This window comes from Peromyscus maniculatus, chromosome 13 (assembly GCF_049852395.1).
Source record: "Peromyscus maniculatus bairdii isolate BWxNUB_F1_BW_parent chromosome 13, HU_Pman_BW_mat_3.1, whole genome shotgun sequence".
Lineage (NCBI taxonomy): Eukaryota > Metazoa > Chordata > Mammalia > Rodentia > Cricetidae > Peromyscus > Peromyscus maniculatus.
This window is the reverse complement of record NC_134864.1, coordinates 10,084,995-10,103,686: the sequence shown is the minus strand read 5'-3', so window position 1 is coordinate 10,103,686 and position 18,692 is coordinate 10,084,995. Positions and strand designations below refer to the sequence as shown.

The window sequence follows — 18,692 nt, the reverse complement described above, 5'->3', positions numbered from 1 at the left end:
TGGGGATTGAACCCAGGGGGTTTGCTAGTGCCAGTCAGGAGCCTCAGCACCCCCAGCCCCAATGATTATCCAACTTCAGAAAGAAAAGTTAATGGAGCAGGGAGGATGTGGTAGTATTTGGTGACAAAGGAAAACCCAGAGTAAAAAAGTAGTGTGGGGTCATTAGACTATCCAGATTTTAACAGGAAATGAGACTAGCATATGTGTGCCCTTGACCTCTCCAGACCTTCACCTTACCTCTGGGCCTGAGAATACCTGCTTATAGTTTTCTTGTAAGTTTAAATGTGTAGGCTCTTGATAAATTATAAATGCAGCCTAACAACTCAAGTGACTAGGACCTGTCTGCAGACCCTTCAGCATAGCTACCCCATCTCCCCCCCCACACACACACACACGGCATGGCAACTCCTGGGAAGAACTGAACCAGGAGATAAAGTAAAGCCAAACTAGTATGGTAAGTGTAGGTCCCACAGCTGTCCACAGCTCCTCAGGGTACCAGTGGAATGTCTGCATGCAAAGAGCTAACCCTGAATTCTGGGAAGAGGATGTGTACCCCTGATGCCTAATGGATGGGGCAGGGTGTCAGTATGTAGAGACATTCCTGAAAATGTGTTATAAAGTATCTTGAGGCTGTTTGTGTGATAGGATCACTCTACTGGTCCTGTGTGCTGCATGAAGTGTTGGGGACCACCCAGAACAGTGCCTGAACACTGTACGATAGTATTCAGAAGGATGGGTGGACACAGTACTGAGGTGTCTAGCAGTAGATCTGTGGACCACAGACTGACTATGCATGGCAAGTCAGGGCGCCCATGGGCAGTCCATCTCTAGGATCTTGCAGTTCTCCTCAACACAGCTTTCAGCAACAGTTACCATACCACGAGAAAGCCCTGGGATACACAACTTCCACCTGAGGGAAATGAGAGTATCTGCCTGCCAAAAGTGTGTGTGGCACCAGGCAGAGGGGAACAGAGGTGTACTTGATGCTAAGAAAGCCATACACTGTAGTGTATGTAGGACACTGGTTACCAGCTCTCCAGTAGAACAGACCTTGTCCCTCTGGGCAGCTGTAGGAAATTCTGTTTGCATGGAACTCTAAAATAGAGTTTGCTGCTTGTTCGGTAGAAAGTAGCCCCACCATGCTTCCAGCACTTGGCTCTGAAATTGAATGCAAGGATATGAAACCTCCCTGCAGAAATAAGTTGTGTTAGCTAACAGAAACCTTTTTCCTGCTGAATCTGAGTGTCAGTAGAATGCAGTCATGCAGTGTTTGGATAGAAGACCTCCCCTTAAAGCTTCCTGGCCTTGGGAGAGCCGTGCAGAGGGAGATCCCTCTTCCTGCCTTGTACCTTGTGCTCCCTGCTTCCCACCTCTCCCCTCCTCCTCACTCTGATACTCCTCCCAGGTGCTGTGGCCAGCACCGAGGTGAAGATGAAGCTGCAGGAGTTTGTTCTCAACAAGAAGAAGGCGCTGGCCCACCGGAACCTGAACCACTGCATTTCCAGCGATCCCCGCTACTGGTACGGGTAAGTGACTTATTTGGGCCTGCTCTTGGGGTGCGTGGCATACTCAGCTCTGTGGGCAGCTTTGAGTGGACCCAGTTTTTCAAAGACCTAATATAGGGCTGGTAGAGATGCCGAACCCCAAAGCTCTGTAACCAGATCTGAAGGGAGGAGGTCTGGGGATAGTGTCACTGTCAGCCAGATGAGGGGTGGATATCTTCAGATGCCAAGCCGTGTCGTGGCAGTGACCAGTCACTGTTCTGAAACACCACAGGAGCCGCTTGCAGAGGACTTGTGTCCTGATTATCCACCGTTGCTTACTGAGTTCTAATCTAATGCTTAGTCAGAGTCTAACAGCACAGTAAAGAAACCACTCTGATATTCATGGAAATGGATGCTCCATGGTTAGGGGGATGGGTTTTATTGTGTGTGTGTGTCGGGGGGGGGGGGGGTGTCAGAGGCATCTCTAATTGTCCAGAGCAAAGAGAAAAAGAAGCAGACTGGACGGGGCTGTCTTCAAGAGAAGCAAGAGTGAAGTGGTAGGGTGAAGAAGCGTTGTAATATATAGAGGAGGGTGAGGGTGAAGAAGCGTTGTAGTATATAGGGGAGGGGGAGGGTAGGGTGAAGTGTTGTAGTATATAGAGAAGGAGGAGATGGGAGGACCTGGAGGCTGGTGTGGACTTTGAAATGCATAACAAGTATGAATAGGACTGAAGGAGCCTGGAGGCCAGCATGGGCTTTGATATGCGACAACAGGTATATGTCAACGTCCTGGAAATGACTCCTTTTGTGGGCAGAAACCTTTTCACAACTTCCTAAGGCATGCGGACTGCAGGCTTTTAGTGGTCCTTTGACATAGTCCAGCTTGAGCTGAGTCTATACTGTCATTTTTTAATATATACACCGCCTTTTGGGGAATTGGAGTTTCCTTTGGACCTGACAGCACCTTTATGATCTAGATTTGGACAGAATTGGGAAAAAATATCAGCCTAGGCCATAGCATGCATAGTGGGCAGACCAAAGCAAGACCTTGTCTCTGCTGAGAGATACAAGCAGCTAACTTGTCCAGGGTAAAAAAGGCTTGGGTGGAGGCCCTGCCAGCATGGGCCATTTGTGGTGTAGTATAGAGCCCACTGAGGAGACTTGGCCAGTTCTCACACGAAGCACATGGCTAATTTGAAATTATGTTATGTTGCTCTTAAGGGTCATTTCATTGCTAGAAAGAAGCAATAGGGTAGTTTCCTAAATCAAAATGTAGTCATTAATTTCATTCGAGGGAAAAAAAAAATAGCTTTTCTAGTTTCAAAATGGACAACTGTTTCTACTAAAAACCTCTGATCCCACTGAAGTGGCACATTTATTTGTATAGATGACCTCTGTTACCACAACACAACCTGAGGAGGAGCATGTGTACAGTGAGGCTCTTCATCGTCCCTTACATGCTCTGTGGCTGCATACACTGCAAATGTACTAAAGCAGACTACTGGTCTTCATGTAGCTCAGAAGAGGCGAGGGAGGTGGACCATGAGGAGTAGTGATGAGTGGTCATGAGCAAGAGGGCCCTTGAGAAAGGCAATGTGAGGAGCCAGAGAAAGCCTTAGCCTGTGGTGTGGTCTGCAGCCTCCGCTGGAGAGGTCAGCCTGGGCTTCTGCCATGCAGAGGCTCCATTGTCCTACATTTACATGTAGGTGTAAGGATGGTCAGGGAAATGCAGCCAAGGATAGCAGTTGGGATGATGATTTGGGGGTGGACACAAGGATGCAAGCTGCAAAGAGCAGCAGGGCCAGACAGGGTCTAGGAGAGACAGCGGGACCTGGGAAGGGAGAGCTGCCTAGGGCAGGTTGGTACCACTTGTTAAAAGATTGTCCTCACACCAGGGAGCAGGGGGAGCCCCTTTAGAGGAGAAGAAGATGGAACAGCCCAACTTAGGGACTAGGAAGTTCAGTGGGGGTGCTGTTACAAGAAAATTCAGGACTCAAAGAGGCACCTTTGCAGAAAGTGGGATTTGTGAGTTGAGTTACAGCCCCAAGAGGGCAGTCACAGTTGTGTAGACGGATGGGACAGCTGAAGCAGAAAGGGGTGGGGGAAAGGCTGACAGGAGCAGGGGCGGTGGAGGTAGATGTGGCTGGAAGCAGAATTCAGCCAGCAGGTAGCCTGCTACAGGTGAGCAGTTATGGAGAAGGGAATTGGGTACATACTGAGAGATTGAAGGTATAGTTCCTGGGGGGCGGGGGGAGGCCTTTTCCTAGAACTTTGTCCTGAGCAGGATGCTCCAGGGAGGTCCTAACCTGCACAAGACCCTCTACCCTGAAACAGTTTGAGAGCAAGCTGGCTAGAAAGGGCAGAACTTGATATCGGACACACCATCCAGGAAACCAGCTTGTTTTGGTTGAGTTTGATAAACATGTAAGGATCCTGACCAACCATCATGGAAGGACTACTCATGTGCAGTGGCTGATTCATTGCAAGACATGTTGGCAGAACACCGTCTTCAAGAGAAAGAGACAAACCACTACCCAGCTTCACATATCACGTGGTGATTGCCAGTAGCAGTTGAAAGACAGTAAGGTCTGAGCATGAGGGCTAAGCTGACAAAACTTCTAGAAGGAAACATGAGGGGAGGGGTTTCTTTCCAGCAGTGAAATTACCCTTAAAAGTTGAAGCGTAACAACTGGTGAAGTCTCTTCTTCATTGTCATGAGCTGTGAGCCCATTACTAGAAGCAGTCAGGCAGCATCAACATTTAAAGCAGCTCTTTGAAAAAAAGGCGAGTGATAGGTTAGAAGGAAACCCTTCAGCGTGCATCTATAAAGTGCTCGTGAAGCTGCAGCAGCTTAACATGCATGTGGCAAAGATGGGAACAGTATGCCACAAATAGGCTGTGTGCGTTGCCATCCCAGTGAGATGCCACTTCTCACCTACAGGGCTAGCTAAACTTTAACAGACCAGGGGTGGCAGGGTGGGGGTGGCCACTCCTGCACAGATGGCTGGGGGAAGTTAAGTGGTAGAGTCCCATTGGAAATGGTTTAGCAGGTCTTAGAATGATACCCAGCAGTGTATTTTCTAGTATTTGCCCAGGGATGCAAGTACATACCCAGGCTTAATCTCTGTGGTCCTAGCCACTGAAACAGAAATGACCCAGAAGCCCATAGCAGGTGAAGTGGCCTGATAGGTTGGGTCACCATGCACTGCAATTGTGCAGCAGTGTGGAAACCTCATACACAGTGTCCTTAGGCAGGGCAGACACTAGCCACCCCTTACCACTCTAGTCATGTAAAACTGGACTCAGCAAAACAAAGCTGGAGAATCACCAGCAAAGGGACAAAGGGGACAGTCTGGAATTGGGACTGTTCAAAGCCTGATTGGTGGTAATAATCCATGGAGGGCAGAGAGTGTCCACAATTTGAGCCTTAAAACCTCTTCTGAGCCTGCACAGTGTAATATGGTTGTCCATGCATTAGCTCCCAGGCCTGTGAAATTGAGGCTTGCAGAAAATTCAGACCACAGGATTTCCATGAATAAGCTTCATGTTAATTATATGTTGAAATAGTATTTTTATATCTCAGGTTAAGTAGAACACTAAAGTTAATTTCACCCATTTTTTTCTCATTTTTGTGTAGCTACTAGAAAATGTAAATTACATGTGTAGCTCACACATTTCTGTTAGAGTGATGTTACACTTGATTAACAAGTTTTATTTATTTTAAATCACTGGTATAAATCTGATGTAATAGGAAAGGCTAGTTGTTGATAGAATTTAAATGCTTCATTTTGTGTTGTTTTAGTCCACATTCAAGGTGGTATTTTGAAAGAAAACAGTAGTATTTGTTTTTCTATCTGTTATATGAGAACTGCCTTTATTTTTACTCTTTTATTTATTTATTGTTTCCCTGGTGCTGGTGGTGCTGCTAGGAATTGAACCCCAGACCTCACACATGCTAGGCAAGTACTTTTCCACTGAGGTACATCCCCTACCTCCAAAGATTTCCTCTTTAAAAAGGCCTGGTCAGTGAACCTGCATCTTCCTGCCGATTTTGTCTGCATCCTAGGCTAGAAATCGGGGAGAATTAGAAGCTGTTCTGTGGTCCTAACCTTTGGAATACGAGGGTCTGTGGGCGGTGGGTATGTTAACAGGTGTCAGTGATAGGCCATGAGGTGTAGGAGTTAGGGTGTGCAAACTTAGCCAGGGAGAGGATTTTGATCTTGGTCACACATCTGGATCCTTCCTCGGTGAGTTTATTTCAGGGTGAGCTGAGTTGGCCTGGCATTTAGAGGCCACACCAAGACTATCTACCAGCATTTCTTCCCAAGTGGCTGCTTGTTCCTGGCATGCAGAGGAGAAATGCGAAAGACAATGGGGGGGGGCTGCTCGTTACAAGTGAGCTGGTAATGGGGACATGAAAGCCCCCTTCTGTGATATCCAGACTCCCACAGGTGCCCCACTGGCTGTCCAGCACAGCTGCCAGCTCCAGCTCTGAGAATTGTTTCGAGAGACAAGGAGGAAGACAGTACTGAGAGCTGTGGGCCTGGCCTGAGGCAGGTCATCTGTAGCAGCCTCACATTTCAGCTCACTTACAGGCTGGGCAGAAAAGTGGGTTTAATATTGACAGCATCTCGAGGGATGAGATCAGTAAGAGGAGATCTACTGGATCTGGAGTGACCAGTTTCCAGCTGTTCTTCTGTAGGATGAAACTGTCCTGTCATGAAACATAACAATGGTATTGTGTTTATTACATTTCTAATTCCCATATTTAAATTATTTTCCTATAGTTTACTATCTTTTTAACCCATACATGTGAACACGAACACACCACACACACACACACACACACACACACACACACCACCTGTTTGTAGGAAAGAGAAAAGGGGTGCCCTTGTAACTTAGCATTGAAGTCTTCAGGGATGCCCTCTTAGATTTGTGTCTGAGAGTCGCTTCATCCATTCTTTACATTATATGCTTTCAAATATCTAAATATACACTTGTGTATGTCTGAGAGCTCCCACTCTAGGTTCACATAACTCCAGATGTGTGGGTGCCGAGTACTATGTATTCACATAAGTCATTTGGCAAAGTCTGAACTAGAAAGTAGGCAAATGTGTTTCAAGCCTTTAAGCAGATCTCCTGTCTTCAAGACTACAGAATGTTTCATGTTCTCAGAATTCAAAGGAAGGCTTGGCTAAAGGTCATCTAGGATGGCCTCAGTGCCCTAGACTTACCCTGCAGCCCAGTTTCTGCCCCCCCTCCCCTTTCTCCCTGTTCTGAGCATTCATCCACTTACAACCTTTCCCATCTGGCTGTTTTTGTGCATAGCAATTAGAAGTTCACTTCCTGTAGTAACTCCCAGGGTAGAGATTTGAGCTGCTGCTGAACTCTCCCAAAAGGAGACAGCTGGGGGATTTGTCGTAGTGGACGTGAGTGGTGGGCATCTTCTGCACAAGGAAAGTCCTCAAGGGACCCTGTGCTTGAGGAGACAGACAAATGTGGGCATTACCAGCACCTGCTAGTGTCTGTGCTGACCCCATCGCACTGCCCGCAGCCTTTCTTGTTATTTCTCATGCCTGTGCCCACTGATCATCCACTGCTTGCACCCTGAAGACAAACCATCTGAGGACTTCGGAATCGCAGAGGGCAGGTCTGGGCAGAGAATGGGCCATAGGGCACACAGACAGGGCTGTGGATACTGGTGCTTGTGTTTTGGGTTTACTCTCACCTCACTCCTTTAAAAGAGGGGCTAACAAAATTTGGTATCCCGAGGCTTGGGATGTCTGGGCATGCTGATATCTGTCTTTGCCTTTTTCCAGGAAGACACAGCACAGCTCTCTTGACCAGAGCTCTCCGCCCCAGAGTGGGGTGTCAGCTTCCTACAACCACCCAGTCTTGGGAATGTATGACGCCAAAGATGACTTCCCTCTTAGGAAAACAGGTCAGTGTGCAGTCTGCTGCCTGAGAACCTCTGTCCTGGCGGCAGTCTGGGGACCCCTGTGGAACCACGGGTAGTGCTTTGGCATCTTGTGCTAATTTAGGGTAGTGGCTTTTGCATTCAGACACTCTTTTTAAAATGACCCTAAGCTTCCCTATTTGATTGATCCCAAAAGCAATGAGTCTCATACATGTACTCCTGCAGTGTAGAACTTGGCCTCATCCCCAGAGCACCTTGGGTAATCCCCTCTTGGTAGTATGCTCAACTCTACAGTCTAGAATAGGGTAGTTCCAGGACTAAGACAGTTCTGTGGATGTGCTGGCCAAGGTCAGTGAGTGTGTAACCCTCTATATGGCCTTGGGTAGCACCCAGACAGGGATGATCAAGGTACCCAGAGTGAAGGTGTGGCTGGCTCCTGCAGGGACCCCCCTGCTAGCCCACAGCTTTGTACATCAGCTCTCTTATGGACAAAGGCTGTAAAGGGAGTAGACTGTTGTCAAAACAAGAGGAATGTGGTAGATCACAAGACAAGGCAGGACACTCTTGGGTGATGGTTGTGGAGGACAGGGACTTTAGAGAAGGGCAGAAGAGGCTGTGGACAGTGCACTGGGGTGCAAGAGAGAGGTGGGCTTTCTGAAGGTTGCTCCGAGAGTGTGGAGCTACGTAGTCTCAGCCTTTATGGTGGAGGTGGAGCCTCAGCCTGCAGGGCAGTTCAGGGCAGCTCCTTCTGGGCTTCCTTCAGAAATGAAGTTTGAGGGGCATACCTGCTTTTACTGAACAAGCTGGTGAAATCCCAAGTTTCCACTAGCTCTAAGCAAGGCTGCAGTAGAGCCATGTGCAGTGACTTCTTCACAGGCATCACAGAGATGAACAGGCTCACCTTTTACTCCTTCCTAAGCTAGGAAGTTTCAGAGGGCATTGAAGTGTGATTTAGCATGGCTTTGAGCAGACAGAAATCAGGGACTGGTCGTGGAATGGAGGGACATTTTAGCTCGGCCTAAACAGGACTTGACTGATATTTGAAGCGTGTGAAATAAAGTGGCCGTGTCAGGTTTGTTTCATTTCTGGTGGACAGGGTCTTGCTATAGAAGGATGAAGACACAGCTTAAATGCAGAGTAGTCAGCTCTCACCAAAGGATAGACCCTCCTGAAAACACCCGAGGCCACTTCCTGCAGAGGTCAACAGGAAGAGACAGTGCATGCCTCTGTCCTGTCTAGCCCAGAGCACTAACGCAGCAAGACTGCAGGCTCTTGCCCTCTCCTACGGATGGTGTGGTAGTGCTCCTAGTCGGGAGCCTTCTGTAACCTGTAGCATAGTCCCTGAGAGATTGTCAGAACAGAAGACAGAACACTTACACCACTGGCCACTGCTGCTCACCACAGCCATGTGGCCCTCCTTGGCTGCCTGTGGGGCCCTAAGGCTTCTCCAGGAGTCTCAGTCTACCCACATTGGTCCTTGTGCTGGGCTGCATTTCTCTGGGGACTGTTAGAAGCCAAGCCACTGCCGTGTTGACTTCTAGCCTTGTCATACAGCCCACCTACAGACCCCACACCCTGAGAATAGAGGAAGGAATGCTTTTCACACTCTGGAGAGGCTCCAGAAAACCTTAATTAAGGTCTGGTTACATTCCAAATTTGAAGAGGCACCACCAGCTCATGAATAATATTAATAATAAGAATTCCAGAGAAAGCATTTAATTTCCTACAGTATTCAGAGAAGCAGCCTGCAGAACACTGAATGTGGCTTCTTCCAGCCCTTGATGTTGCCAATGCTGAGCACACCTCTGTGTTTCTGATGAAGTGGGGGTACGAAAGACAGAGTGAGTGGGATATTACCTGCATGAGGTACCGTGATCAAGTTACAGTGACAGTCTCAAATAGCTCTCTGAATACTTCCTGCCTCTGGCTTGACACTAACTTACGTTGACTTTGCATAGAGTTTGCCCATCTCAGTCCTTAAAGGAGTTTAATCTTTATACAAAGTGAAATAAGCCCTTAGCAATCTTGTGCTGCTTTCTTCTGAACTCTGGGCTTATTTGCATAGGCCTTGCTGGGCTCCCTGGGATAGCTGCTCACACACATGCTGTGTTGTCTTCCTTCTCTCAGAAAAGAGCATGCAGCTTGCCTGAGCTTTCTCATGCTCAGAGCTCAACTGTCTGAGTCTATCCCCAGCTACTTCTCACATGACTGGCTTAGGAGACCCTCTTACCTCCTCAACCCCCAGCTGCTCTGAAAAGCAGTTGAGTGAGTCAAGGAAGACCCAGAGAAAGACTTTGCTCCATATCCTCCAGCTGTTAGATGGTCTGGACTCCTTCCACCCGTGACTTGTCCTACCAAACCTTCCCCTCAGCTCTACTTAGCAGAGGGCCACATGTAAATAACCCCGCTCAGTAGCCCAGGCCTATGGCATCTGTGTGTACCTGATGATTGTCAAGGCCCCTGACACCCCAGCCCCTGCTGCCCTCACCTTTACCTGCTCACAGGAGCTCGGAGCTAGATAGTTTTCCAAATACAGGTTCTATTGTCAGTTTTGTCCCATAGCCCAGCTCTGACTTCCTATCAGAGGCCTCATTCCTTTCTGTACTATTGACAACAGTGGTGTCTCTGCTGCAGGGTCCCTCTTCTATCAGAATTCTGCCTGTGGTCTCAGGTAGGGTGAAACCTGGTCCCTTCCCACTGCTTCTGGGCACCCTAAAGAATTACCTTCCAAGCTGGAAAGATGGCTAGGTGCTTAAGAGCACTGGCTGATCTTTCAGGTTTAATTTCCAGCACCCACATGTCAACTCACAACCATCCGTAACTCCAGTCCCAGGGGAATCTGATGCCCTCTTCTGGCCTCAGAAGACAGTGATGCATGTCCTTAACATATGGAGGAAAAACACCCATTCACATAAAAAATAAATTAAAATAGAAAAATATAATTAATTAAAATGTTAAATTATCCTTATTGGATCTTTAAGGCCTTTTTAAAGACACTAACAGTGCTTTTCCACACACTCACAAAAGCTAAGGTGTAGCAAGGACTTGATTGGATCACTGATACATACCCTCATTGACAGGATCCTTCCTACAGTTTGTGCTTGTTCTGGCCCATTTTCTGTCGCAATCACAAAATCTCCAAGACCAAAACAAACAAACAAAACTGCATAGGGAATAAAGAGTTTACTTGGCTCATGGCTCTGGAAACCAGGAAATTTAAGAACACAGACCCAGTATTCACTCGGCACCAGGCAGGGCTTCCTGCAGTGTGGAAACTGGCTGTGGTAAGGGTAAGCTTTTGTCAGTTTGAGTTTCTCATCTCTTCGCATGAACCCGTCAGACCCAACCTGCCTTGACTTCTCTGGGAAGCTGTTTAGGAAACCTGCTTAGTCCCCTCTTTCCAAGAATCTGAAATCTGCGCTTTGCCTCAGCCTTTTTCCAAAAGAAGGTTCAATTGCTCACATGATCCAGGCCAGAGTTTCCTCAGAACCCTGGCCTCTCTGAGTCCTGATTTTTTTTTCCTCTGTGTGTGTGTGTGTGTGTGTGTGTGTGTGTGTGTGTGTGTGTGTGTGTGTGTGTTGCCACATGGAGGTAGGGGACTTCTCCCAGGATTCAGAGAGGTTAAGGTGACATCTCACAATTTCACATATCAACATGTTGCCCAAGCTTGTCAGGACAGACACGAGGGGTTCTGGCAGGTTGGCTGGCGTGGCAACTCAGGCTGCACTTCTCTGGAAGTTGATGGCTGCAGAGTCCCGTGCTCTTTTCGAATCAGGGTTTCCCACTAGACTGCTGAAGCTTCTGGCTTGTGCCACCCCAGGAGCAGGGAGGGTCTGCACTTTCTTGCAGAGAATGGAGTTCCATCATGGCCTCCCAGTTGCAGGTTCTTACATGACTCTGTCTGCACAGGAGAGCTGTTTACAAAAACCAAGCCAGATCCCAACCTCAGCTGTGCCTTTAGCCAGTGTCAGCAAAGAAAGTCAGGGTCCAAGCTGTACTTCAGTGAGGAGAAGCAGCCTAGCCAATCCTACACCTCATGCTCTGGAGCTTCAGTTGGCCTTCACAGAGGCTGCTGGAATCCGGCTAGTGTTTGCTCCTGGACGGTGAGACTCAGGTGTCTTCAGGTGAACACCAAAGCCGGTGATTTGGAAGCTGCGGTGACGTCACGGTTGACAGCCTGAAAAGGTGCCTTTGTCAGCTCTCCTCGGGTTTCAAAGCAGCGCCACTTTAAAGTTACAGTTGAATTGTTTAGGAGTCCATTATTTGAGAGACATCCTCATGGAGTGATGGTTACACCTCACTGGTTTCTTGCTGGGCCCAGTGAATCAGACAGTGACGCTGTGTAATGTCATCAGGGTGGGTGGAAGCACACACAGGCTGCCCTGACTCCCAGCCTCCTGCACCCACGAATGGGGCTAACAGGAGTGAGCTAACAACAGAAGAGCCCTGCTTCCATGTTCTACTTAAGTGGAAGTTTAAGTGCATATTTTAAACCACCAGTGTGATGCCCTTGACCCCAGCGGTGTCTGCCTGGCTGTAACGACATCTCCTTTCATACAGCTTCTGAACCCAACCTGAAATTACGGTCAAGGCTTAAGCAGAAAGTAGCTGAGAGGCGGAGCAGCCCCCTGTTGCGCAGGAAAGATGGCCCTGTGGCCACTGCTCTAAAAAAGCGACCCCTGGATGTCACAGGTATGTCAGGGAGCAGGTAAGCCCCCACCCACCCCGCCCCATCCCAGCACACACACCCTGCACTCTGACCCCTCTAGCAAATGTGGCTCAACTCAGCACAGTTCCCTCATGCAGTCCTGTTCAGTAGCACTGCACATGCGGCCCAGCCACCTAGAGGTGGGGGACTTGAACGCCTGGTCAGGTCCTGCTCCCTGGCTTGGTTCCCTGAGAGGGCTGCCATTGGGCCCAAATGAGAGAACTGTCTTGCCTGGCATTTCAGGGTTAACCCAGAGCTTCTCTGAAGGTGGATTTAAAACTGCCCTGTTCTTCAGTGGTGATGGCATGTTTCTGCCTGCTTTCTGCTGTCCACAGGCATCATGGGGCCTTGGAGCCTTCCAGATTGTTCCTCACCAGTGTGTCCAGCTGAGCAGAGGAAGAGCAAGGAGCTCAGCTAGTCACACTGCAGTGAACAAGCTGGCACTGTTGGTGGACAAACCCAGGACACAGCCCTCCCCACCCCAGGAAGTTCCTCCCAGCACGTCCCTCTCAGGCTAAGGAGCTCACCCCACCACCTAAAACTCTAGCATCTAGGAAAAAGGAAGCTGTCAGAGCTGACCTGGGGGGTGTTCCCACCTTGAACACGCTGTTTGAAGGCCAGGGTGCCAGTTGTTGGTCTGTGAGTAGCAGCTGCCCAGTGGGTTCCAGTGGGTTTCAGTGAATGTGCTGATGTCCCAGGGACAAAGGGCCTCCTGTGCTGCCTTCTTCAGAGCAAGTACCCAAGTCTCACATACCTGCCCTCAGGACACAGGGGTGTGTGGCCTTCTAGACACAAGGCCAGTGTGAGCCTTCACTCCAGGACTGGCTTGTAGATCTTAGGTCTGTGCAAAGATCGTGTCACTTGTGTACCTGGGAACTCCTGTTTGTCACAGTCTTCCTCTCCATGCAGCTGTCTGTCGCCTGCTTGTTCTCTTAGAAACACCTCATTTTTATCATGCTCTTCATGCAGCTGTCTGTCCCCTGCTTATACAATTAGAAATGTCTTGTCTCGAGAGACCAGAAGTATTAGAACCTACACTCACCTGTCCTTCACTGGGAAGTTTAGTTGGGCGTTGTAGGGGCATGTCAGTAGAAATTGTTCATACTGGTGTGCAGCCGACCTGCCTGTAGCAACCCCTGGTGTGAGCCAGTCCTTGCATGTGCCTAGGCTCTGTGCTTTCACTGATAAGATATTTGTGAGGCAGGGTCACACCTCAATGGCTGCTACTGCTTAAAGCCCATTGAGAGTCAGTTGAGACCGGGCTGGGCACAGACACAGGGAGAAGAGGTGCCTGCTCTTTGGGATCTTGCTGTCTAAGATGAGCCAAGGGAGATGGCCTGGGGGGCCAGCATGACGGCATTGAACTGTCATGGTCATTGCTGAACTCGTTAGATGGGAGTCTGCACTCACGCCCAGGGCAAACAAGGTCAGTGAAGCCATGGTGGCTATGTAAGGTTGTGGAGAGGAAGGTGGGGTCTGAGCTACAGCCTGATGGATAAGTGAAACTGGGAAATAGACTGTGCTGCCCAGGTCACTGTAGCCACCTGGGCAGCTGCAACAGGAAAGGTGCCCCAGTTAGGGCTGTTTTCAGGCAGCGGACAGAAGGGGACTCCAGCTAGGGTTGCTCCAAGGAGAACAAGGGAACAGCAAAGGTCCTTGGGCAGGAGAGGCCTGCACCCTGCATGGAGGTCCCTGAGATGGGCCAGGGGACACAGCATGTCCCACGCTGCTGCTCCTCCTGGCTGGTTGAAGAACAGGAAGAAGCACCGCTGCTGCCTCGATCAGGGTTCCTCCCATGCTCTTGAGTGTGTGCATGTGTTCACCCCACAGTGAGCGTGGACCTCTTACTGTACAACCACATCTCCTCCTCACTTCATCACTGTTGCAGGGACTTTTGACACCCTCGTTTTGCTAATGTAAATAACACAGAAAGCCTTGCATTATGTGCATTTCTGTAGACAGATTCCTAGAACCAGAATGAATAGAGCACTAAAACATCAGTTTGCTAAAAGTGAAACTCATGATACATACCCACACTTTATTGCCCTACAGTGCAGCATGTAGGTGAGAGTGTTTATCTGCATACCCCTAGGAGTGTGTGCCTAGGGGGGACTTGCTGCAGCCAGAGACAGGCTGAAGCAGCAGGGAGCATAGTCCCAGGGTAGAGATCCAGAGCCGAGCAAAGCCTGAGTGCTAAGAAGTAAAATGGAAGCACCTCTGCGGTCCAGGTAGGCTCTGGAGCTCCCAGTTGGTGCAATTCAAGGAAGTACAAGCACGCCAAAATGAACTAGTTGGCATTTGGACACGAGGAACAGGGATAGACTGAGTCCTATGTAGACTGAGTCCTGTGCTCACGATCAGTGTCTGTGGCATGGTTCTTACCACAGTACTGCATACAGAGTTCTAGAGTGGAGGTAGGGTGTAGGCAGCTGCTAGAGGGTGAGAAGTGACCTCAAGTTACTGGTGGATGACCCCCTCCAAGAGGACCAAGCCTTCCCTGTCTGCCATGATGAATGTGAGGATATCTTTGCCCTAGCATACTGAAGTCCAGGGCAGGTGAAGTCACTATGGACAGCTTCCTCTTGTGAGTGGGGTGAAAGGGTGCCCTCTTTAGAACTCAGGCCAAGCTCCTGCCCGCTCTGGAGGTGGGACAGGTTTGCTCCAGCCCTCGCCTCTCCTCTGTCCCGCAGCACTGTACTTCTAGACAAATTTCAGAACCAGCTGTGCAGAAGCCCTGTTAGCTGGGTGTTTCTGAACCCCTTCGGGGGCCCACTGTGTCCAAATTGGGACTAGACTCTGATCTCAGAGTGCTGTTGATGATGAACAGATACCTGGACTTTTCTGGAAAGCAGTTCGTGTCTTTGAGAAGTGTTAACCAGATGGTGCCATTGCCAAAGCACCCCTAAGCCAGACATCAAAAGCTCAGTATCTGCCCCTGAGCGTAGAGAGCAGCCGCCCACTCTGTGTGGTTGGAGATAGCAGCAGCCAGCCCATGGGTGTGAAGAGCGTTGTGCCTGGCCCACTGGTCAGAGTCAAGCCCCAGACATGTAAATATCTGTTAAGACTGCTGTGTGATTTCAAACGGCATTGGTGAGCTGCAGAAGCCTCTGCCTGTGTGTGCTGGCCCTAGGTGGTTCATAGTAAAGTAAGAAGATCGTATGTAAACCGAGCAGTCACAGTAGGTTGGTTTAGTTTGAAATTGTTTTTATAGAGACAATGAATTTGACCTTTTGCTGTTATTTAAAAAACAAAAAACACTGGGCCTTTGTGTTCACTGGTCTGTTGTCTGAATATTAATAAGTGTTTAAGGGCTTACCTTTCTGATGTTTCAAACCATTTTGAAATTCAGAAGAGCTATGGAGTGGGTAATGTGCACATTCTGAAGGGCTCGGCCATGCATCCACAGAGCTTCAGCTTTGGGAGGCTCATGGGAGGTCAGCAGTAAGCCAAGACCAAGGGAATCGTGTTCCCATTCCTGCTTTGAAATCCTGCCCTGTTCCGCATGCCAGTAGTCTAGGAGGCAGAAACCCAGGGAGGCAGTAGGGCCCTCTGTGTCGCTCCAGTGCTGACCCCAACTGCCGTCTCTCATCTACAGACTCCGCGTGCAGCAGCGCCCCCGGCTCCGGCCCCAGCTCTCCCAATAGCAGCTCTGGAAACGTCAGCACCGAAAATGGCATCGCACCTGCCGTGCCCAGTGCTCCAGCCGAGGTGGGTCAGCCGCAGACTCACACGGGTCAAGCACTCCCACCAGGACCTGCCGTGTGCCCGACTTACCAGCGAGGACCAAAGCGTGGGAGTACCCTGGGGAGGGCCTTCCAGGCGTTACTGCCCCATTCTCCTCATCGTGGTCTTCCTGAACCATGAAGACCTCGGTCCCCCCATATTGAGAGCTTCCAGCCTGCCCTTTCCTCGATCTTCCCGGTCTGTGATCACACACGCTGTGTGCAGAGGCACGGGCAAGCAGCGCATGTGAGAATGGATGGGGAGTGGAAAAGAAAGACACAGATTACAGCAGCCAGCAAAACCAAGTGTTAGGGAGCAGACATCACCGCTGGACACTAACGTGGGAGGAAGGGAAGGATCAAAACCGAGAAGGCAGGTCCAGGGTGCCCTTCTAGAACAGCAGGTCCCGCACCTGCGCTTACTCCATACTCCCATTACTCCACAGTCATCCTGACCCTCATGCCTGGCCCAGGGTAGAGCAGCGGAGGGGCCGCTCTCTGAGTTTCCCATAGGTGAGGAAGGCAGGCCCTGAGCAGGCTGTGGGGGAAACAGAGGAGCGCTCAGACTGTCCCAGGGGCCTGCTACAGGCCAGGGTGGAATAGAACACCCTGAAACAGCCTCTTGAGCTGCTGTGTGCTGTAGTGGCTGGGGAAGTTTCTTAGGAGCACCTAGCTTACAGGAGTCTGTCATTAGTAATGTGGTTACTGACTTTCTCACCGTTTAGGAACGAGTCTTGCCCTTCCAAAGAGCTGATAGCCTCAGGGCACATGTATAGGTACAGTGCTTAGCATTTTCATTTCAGATGTCTAGCTCCTTTATGTCTACAAAGTTAGAAATGTGGGTCGCTGCAAGAAGTGAGGGTCACTCGGTTGCGCCTAGGTCCCTTTTACTTTACACTTCAATTTCTCTCATCGCTTGTATTCTTTAGTCTTCCAGTTTAGTACTTCTTGGGCTGTTAGAAGTCTTAACAGTCCTTCTGTAGGACTGAGGTCATGGCTGAGACCTACCTGTAATTAGTCTCAGAACACAACCACAAAACTGCTTCCTGCCCTCAGATATTAACTCCGCTTCCCTCTTGTTGGTCGTGGGCCCCCATACATATGTGATGTCGGCAGTTAGATGCATCACAGTAGTGTAACAGCTCCTCATTTCGGTGGAGCACCACTGCTCTGGTCTAAGTTGTGTGTTAATCTTTATAAAGCCTAAATATATAAATTGAGCTGCCACAAATCAGTAGAGCATACGGAGCATCCCCAAGAACAGTAAGGTTGCCACTGTTTCTCATCAGACTGTCATTGTCATAGGCAGAGCTGGCATTTCAGTACTGGATCACGTGTGAACATCCCTTTTGAATTTCAGATAGTAGAATTGAATGAGCTGTGGCTGAGGGCTTCTCATGTGTGAGCTATGCATGGCGGGGTCCTTGGGGAACCTCAGCTGCGTTCCAAAGGCCTCTCTGCAGAAGTGCTGGTAGCTAACACACCTCTCATTACAAACTGCACGTGTTCACACTCCTGCAAGGTGTGCACAGGTTCATGACCACTGGCCCTGATTCACAAAGGAACCACAGAACTCCCAGGAAACTAACAAGCCCACCCTGTAGTGGATGGAGCTCTGAGGGGATCTTCCTACAAGCCCTCAGTGTGCTCCCCACACAAATACCCGTGTTCTGTGTGAGCAAGTAAACATAACCAAGCAAGTTGCTTTAGTTCCACAAGTAAATCAGCTAAGCAACCACCTGAGTGCTAAAAGAAACTATACCGCCGGGCAGTGGTGGCACACACATAATCCCAGCACTCAGGAGGCAGAGGCAGGCGGATGTCTGTGAGTTCAACTATACCTTTGTAAACATTAGCTCTGCTCATTTGTTCTCAGCTTATTATATTACAGTGCAGCCCTGCTCTCCATGACAGCTAAAACATCTTCCCTGATGTGAGATCTAAAAGTACTTTTACTTTGACACATGCACGGTATGCATGTATACACACAACCCTTTGATGATTACTTACGTTGTGTATGCATGAACTTTGTTAGCAAACCTCATGGTGCTCTGGGCCAAGTGCACATATAAGGCAGCTATCCTTCCTGCCTCCTGTCAATCATGGAAGTCAGGGTCTCTGACATGAACCCTAAGAAAGTGGCCACCTGTCCCTTTGCAGGAAGGAAGAAATTGTTGTCTGGCCAGGGATGCAGACAAGTGACCATTGTTCATCAATTAAGCTTATGTACTTTTTTTTTTTGTCCTGGGAATGAAGTTTTACTGTACTAAGACTGTTTCCCAGCCTTAATTACATAGTATACTAGAACTAGGAGATAATGAGATTGTCTATTCATGGTAAACACCACATGATGTCTACTGATACCTGCCTCAGGCCAGGAACCAGCATCCTGTAGTCTCATTTGCTTGCTCATTTGGGTGTGCATTGAGGTGTCCGGCATGTAGGGATGGTGGAGATAAAACACAGTCCTTCTGAGCAGAGCCTATCCATGTACCTGCAAAGATTGATAGGGTACATACTGGAGTACTCCAGACAGTCTGACCTGTCCCACCCCTACCCCAGGCAGAAATAGTATTAAACTAACCTTGGCTATAATCCTAGATGTAACACTCTGTGTTCACTCTAGCATTAACCATGAACCTAACCCTAGCAGTAACCGTAACCTAGCCCTAACCGTGCCCAAAACCTTAACCCTATGCTAAACCTAAAGCCTAAACCTGAACCCAACACTACACTAAAGCTCTACACCTAACCCAAATACTGACTGGCGCTAACCCTGGTATTAACTCTAAACATAGCCCTAATTCAACTTTAGCACTAAACCTACCCCTACCCCTAAACCTAATAACACTGGCTAT

The 18,692-nt window shown here is 49.1% G+C and overlaps 1 protein-coding gene across 33 annotated transcripts in view; it reads left to right on the top strand.

Annotated features, from left to right (window-relative positions):
- Hdac4 (histone deacetylase 4) overlaps positions 1 to 18,692 on the top strand; it is a 262,371-nt gene that overhangs the window by 183,681 nt on the left and 59,998 nt on the right. For 31 of the 33 annotated variants that reach the window (XM_042259861.2, XM_042259865.2, XM_042259864.2 and 28 more), the window contains 4 exons: positions 1,406 to 1,526; positions 7,307 to 7,428; positions 11,965 to 12,096; positions 15,708 to 15,820. In XM_042259861.2, the coding sequence (XP_042115795.1) occupies positions 1,406 to 1,526; positions 7,307 to 7,428; positions 11,965 to 12,096; positions 15,708 to 15,820 (488 nt within the window). The remainder of the gene's footprint in view (positions 1 to 1,405; positions 1,527 to 7,306; positions 7,429 to 11,964; positions 12,097 to 15,707; positions 15,821 to 18,692) is intronic. The other 2 variants (XM_076549624.1, XM_076549623.1) reach the window with 1 other exon arrangement.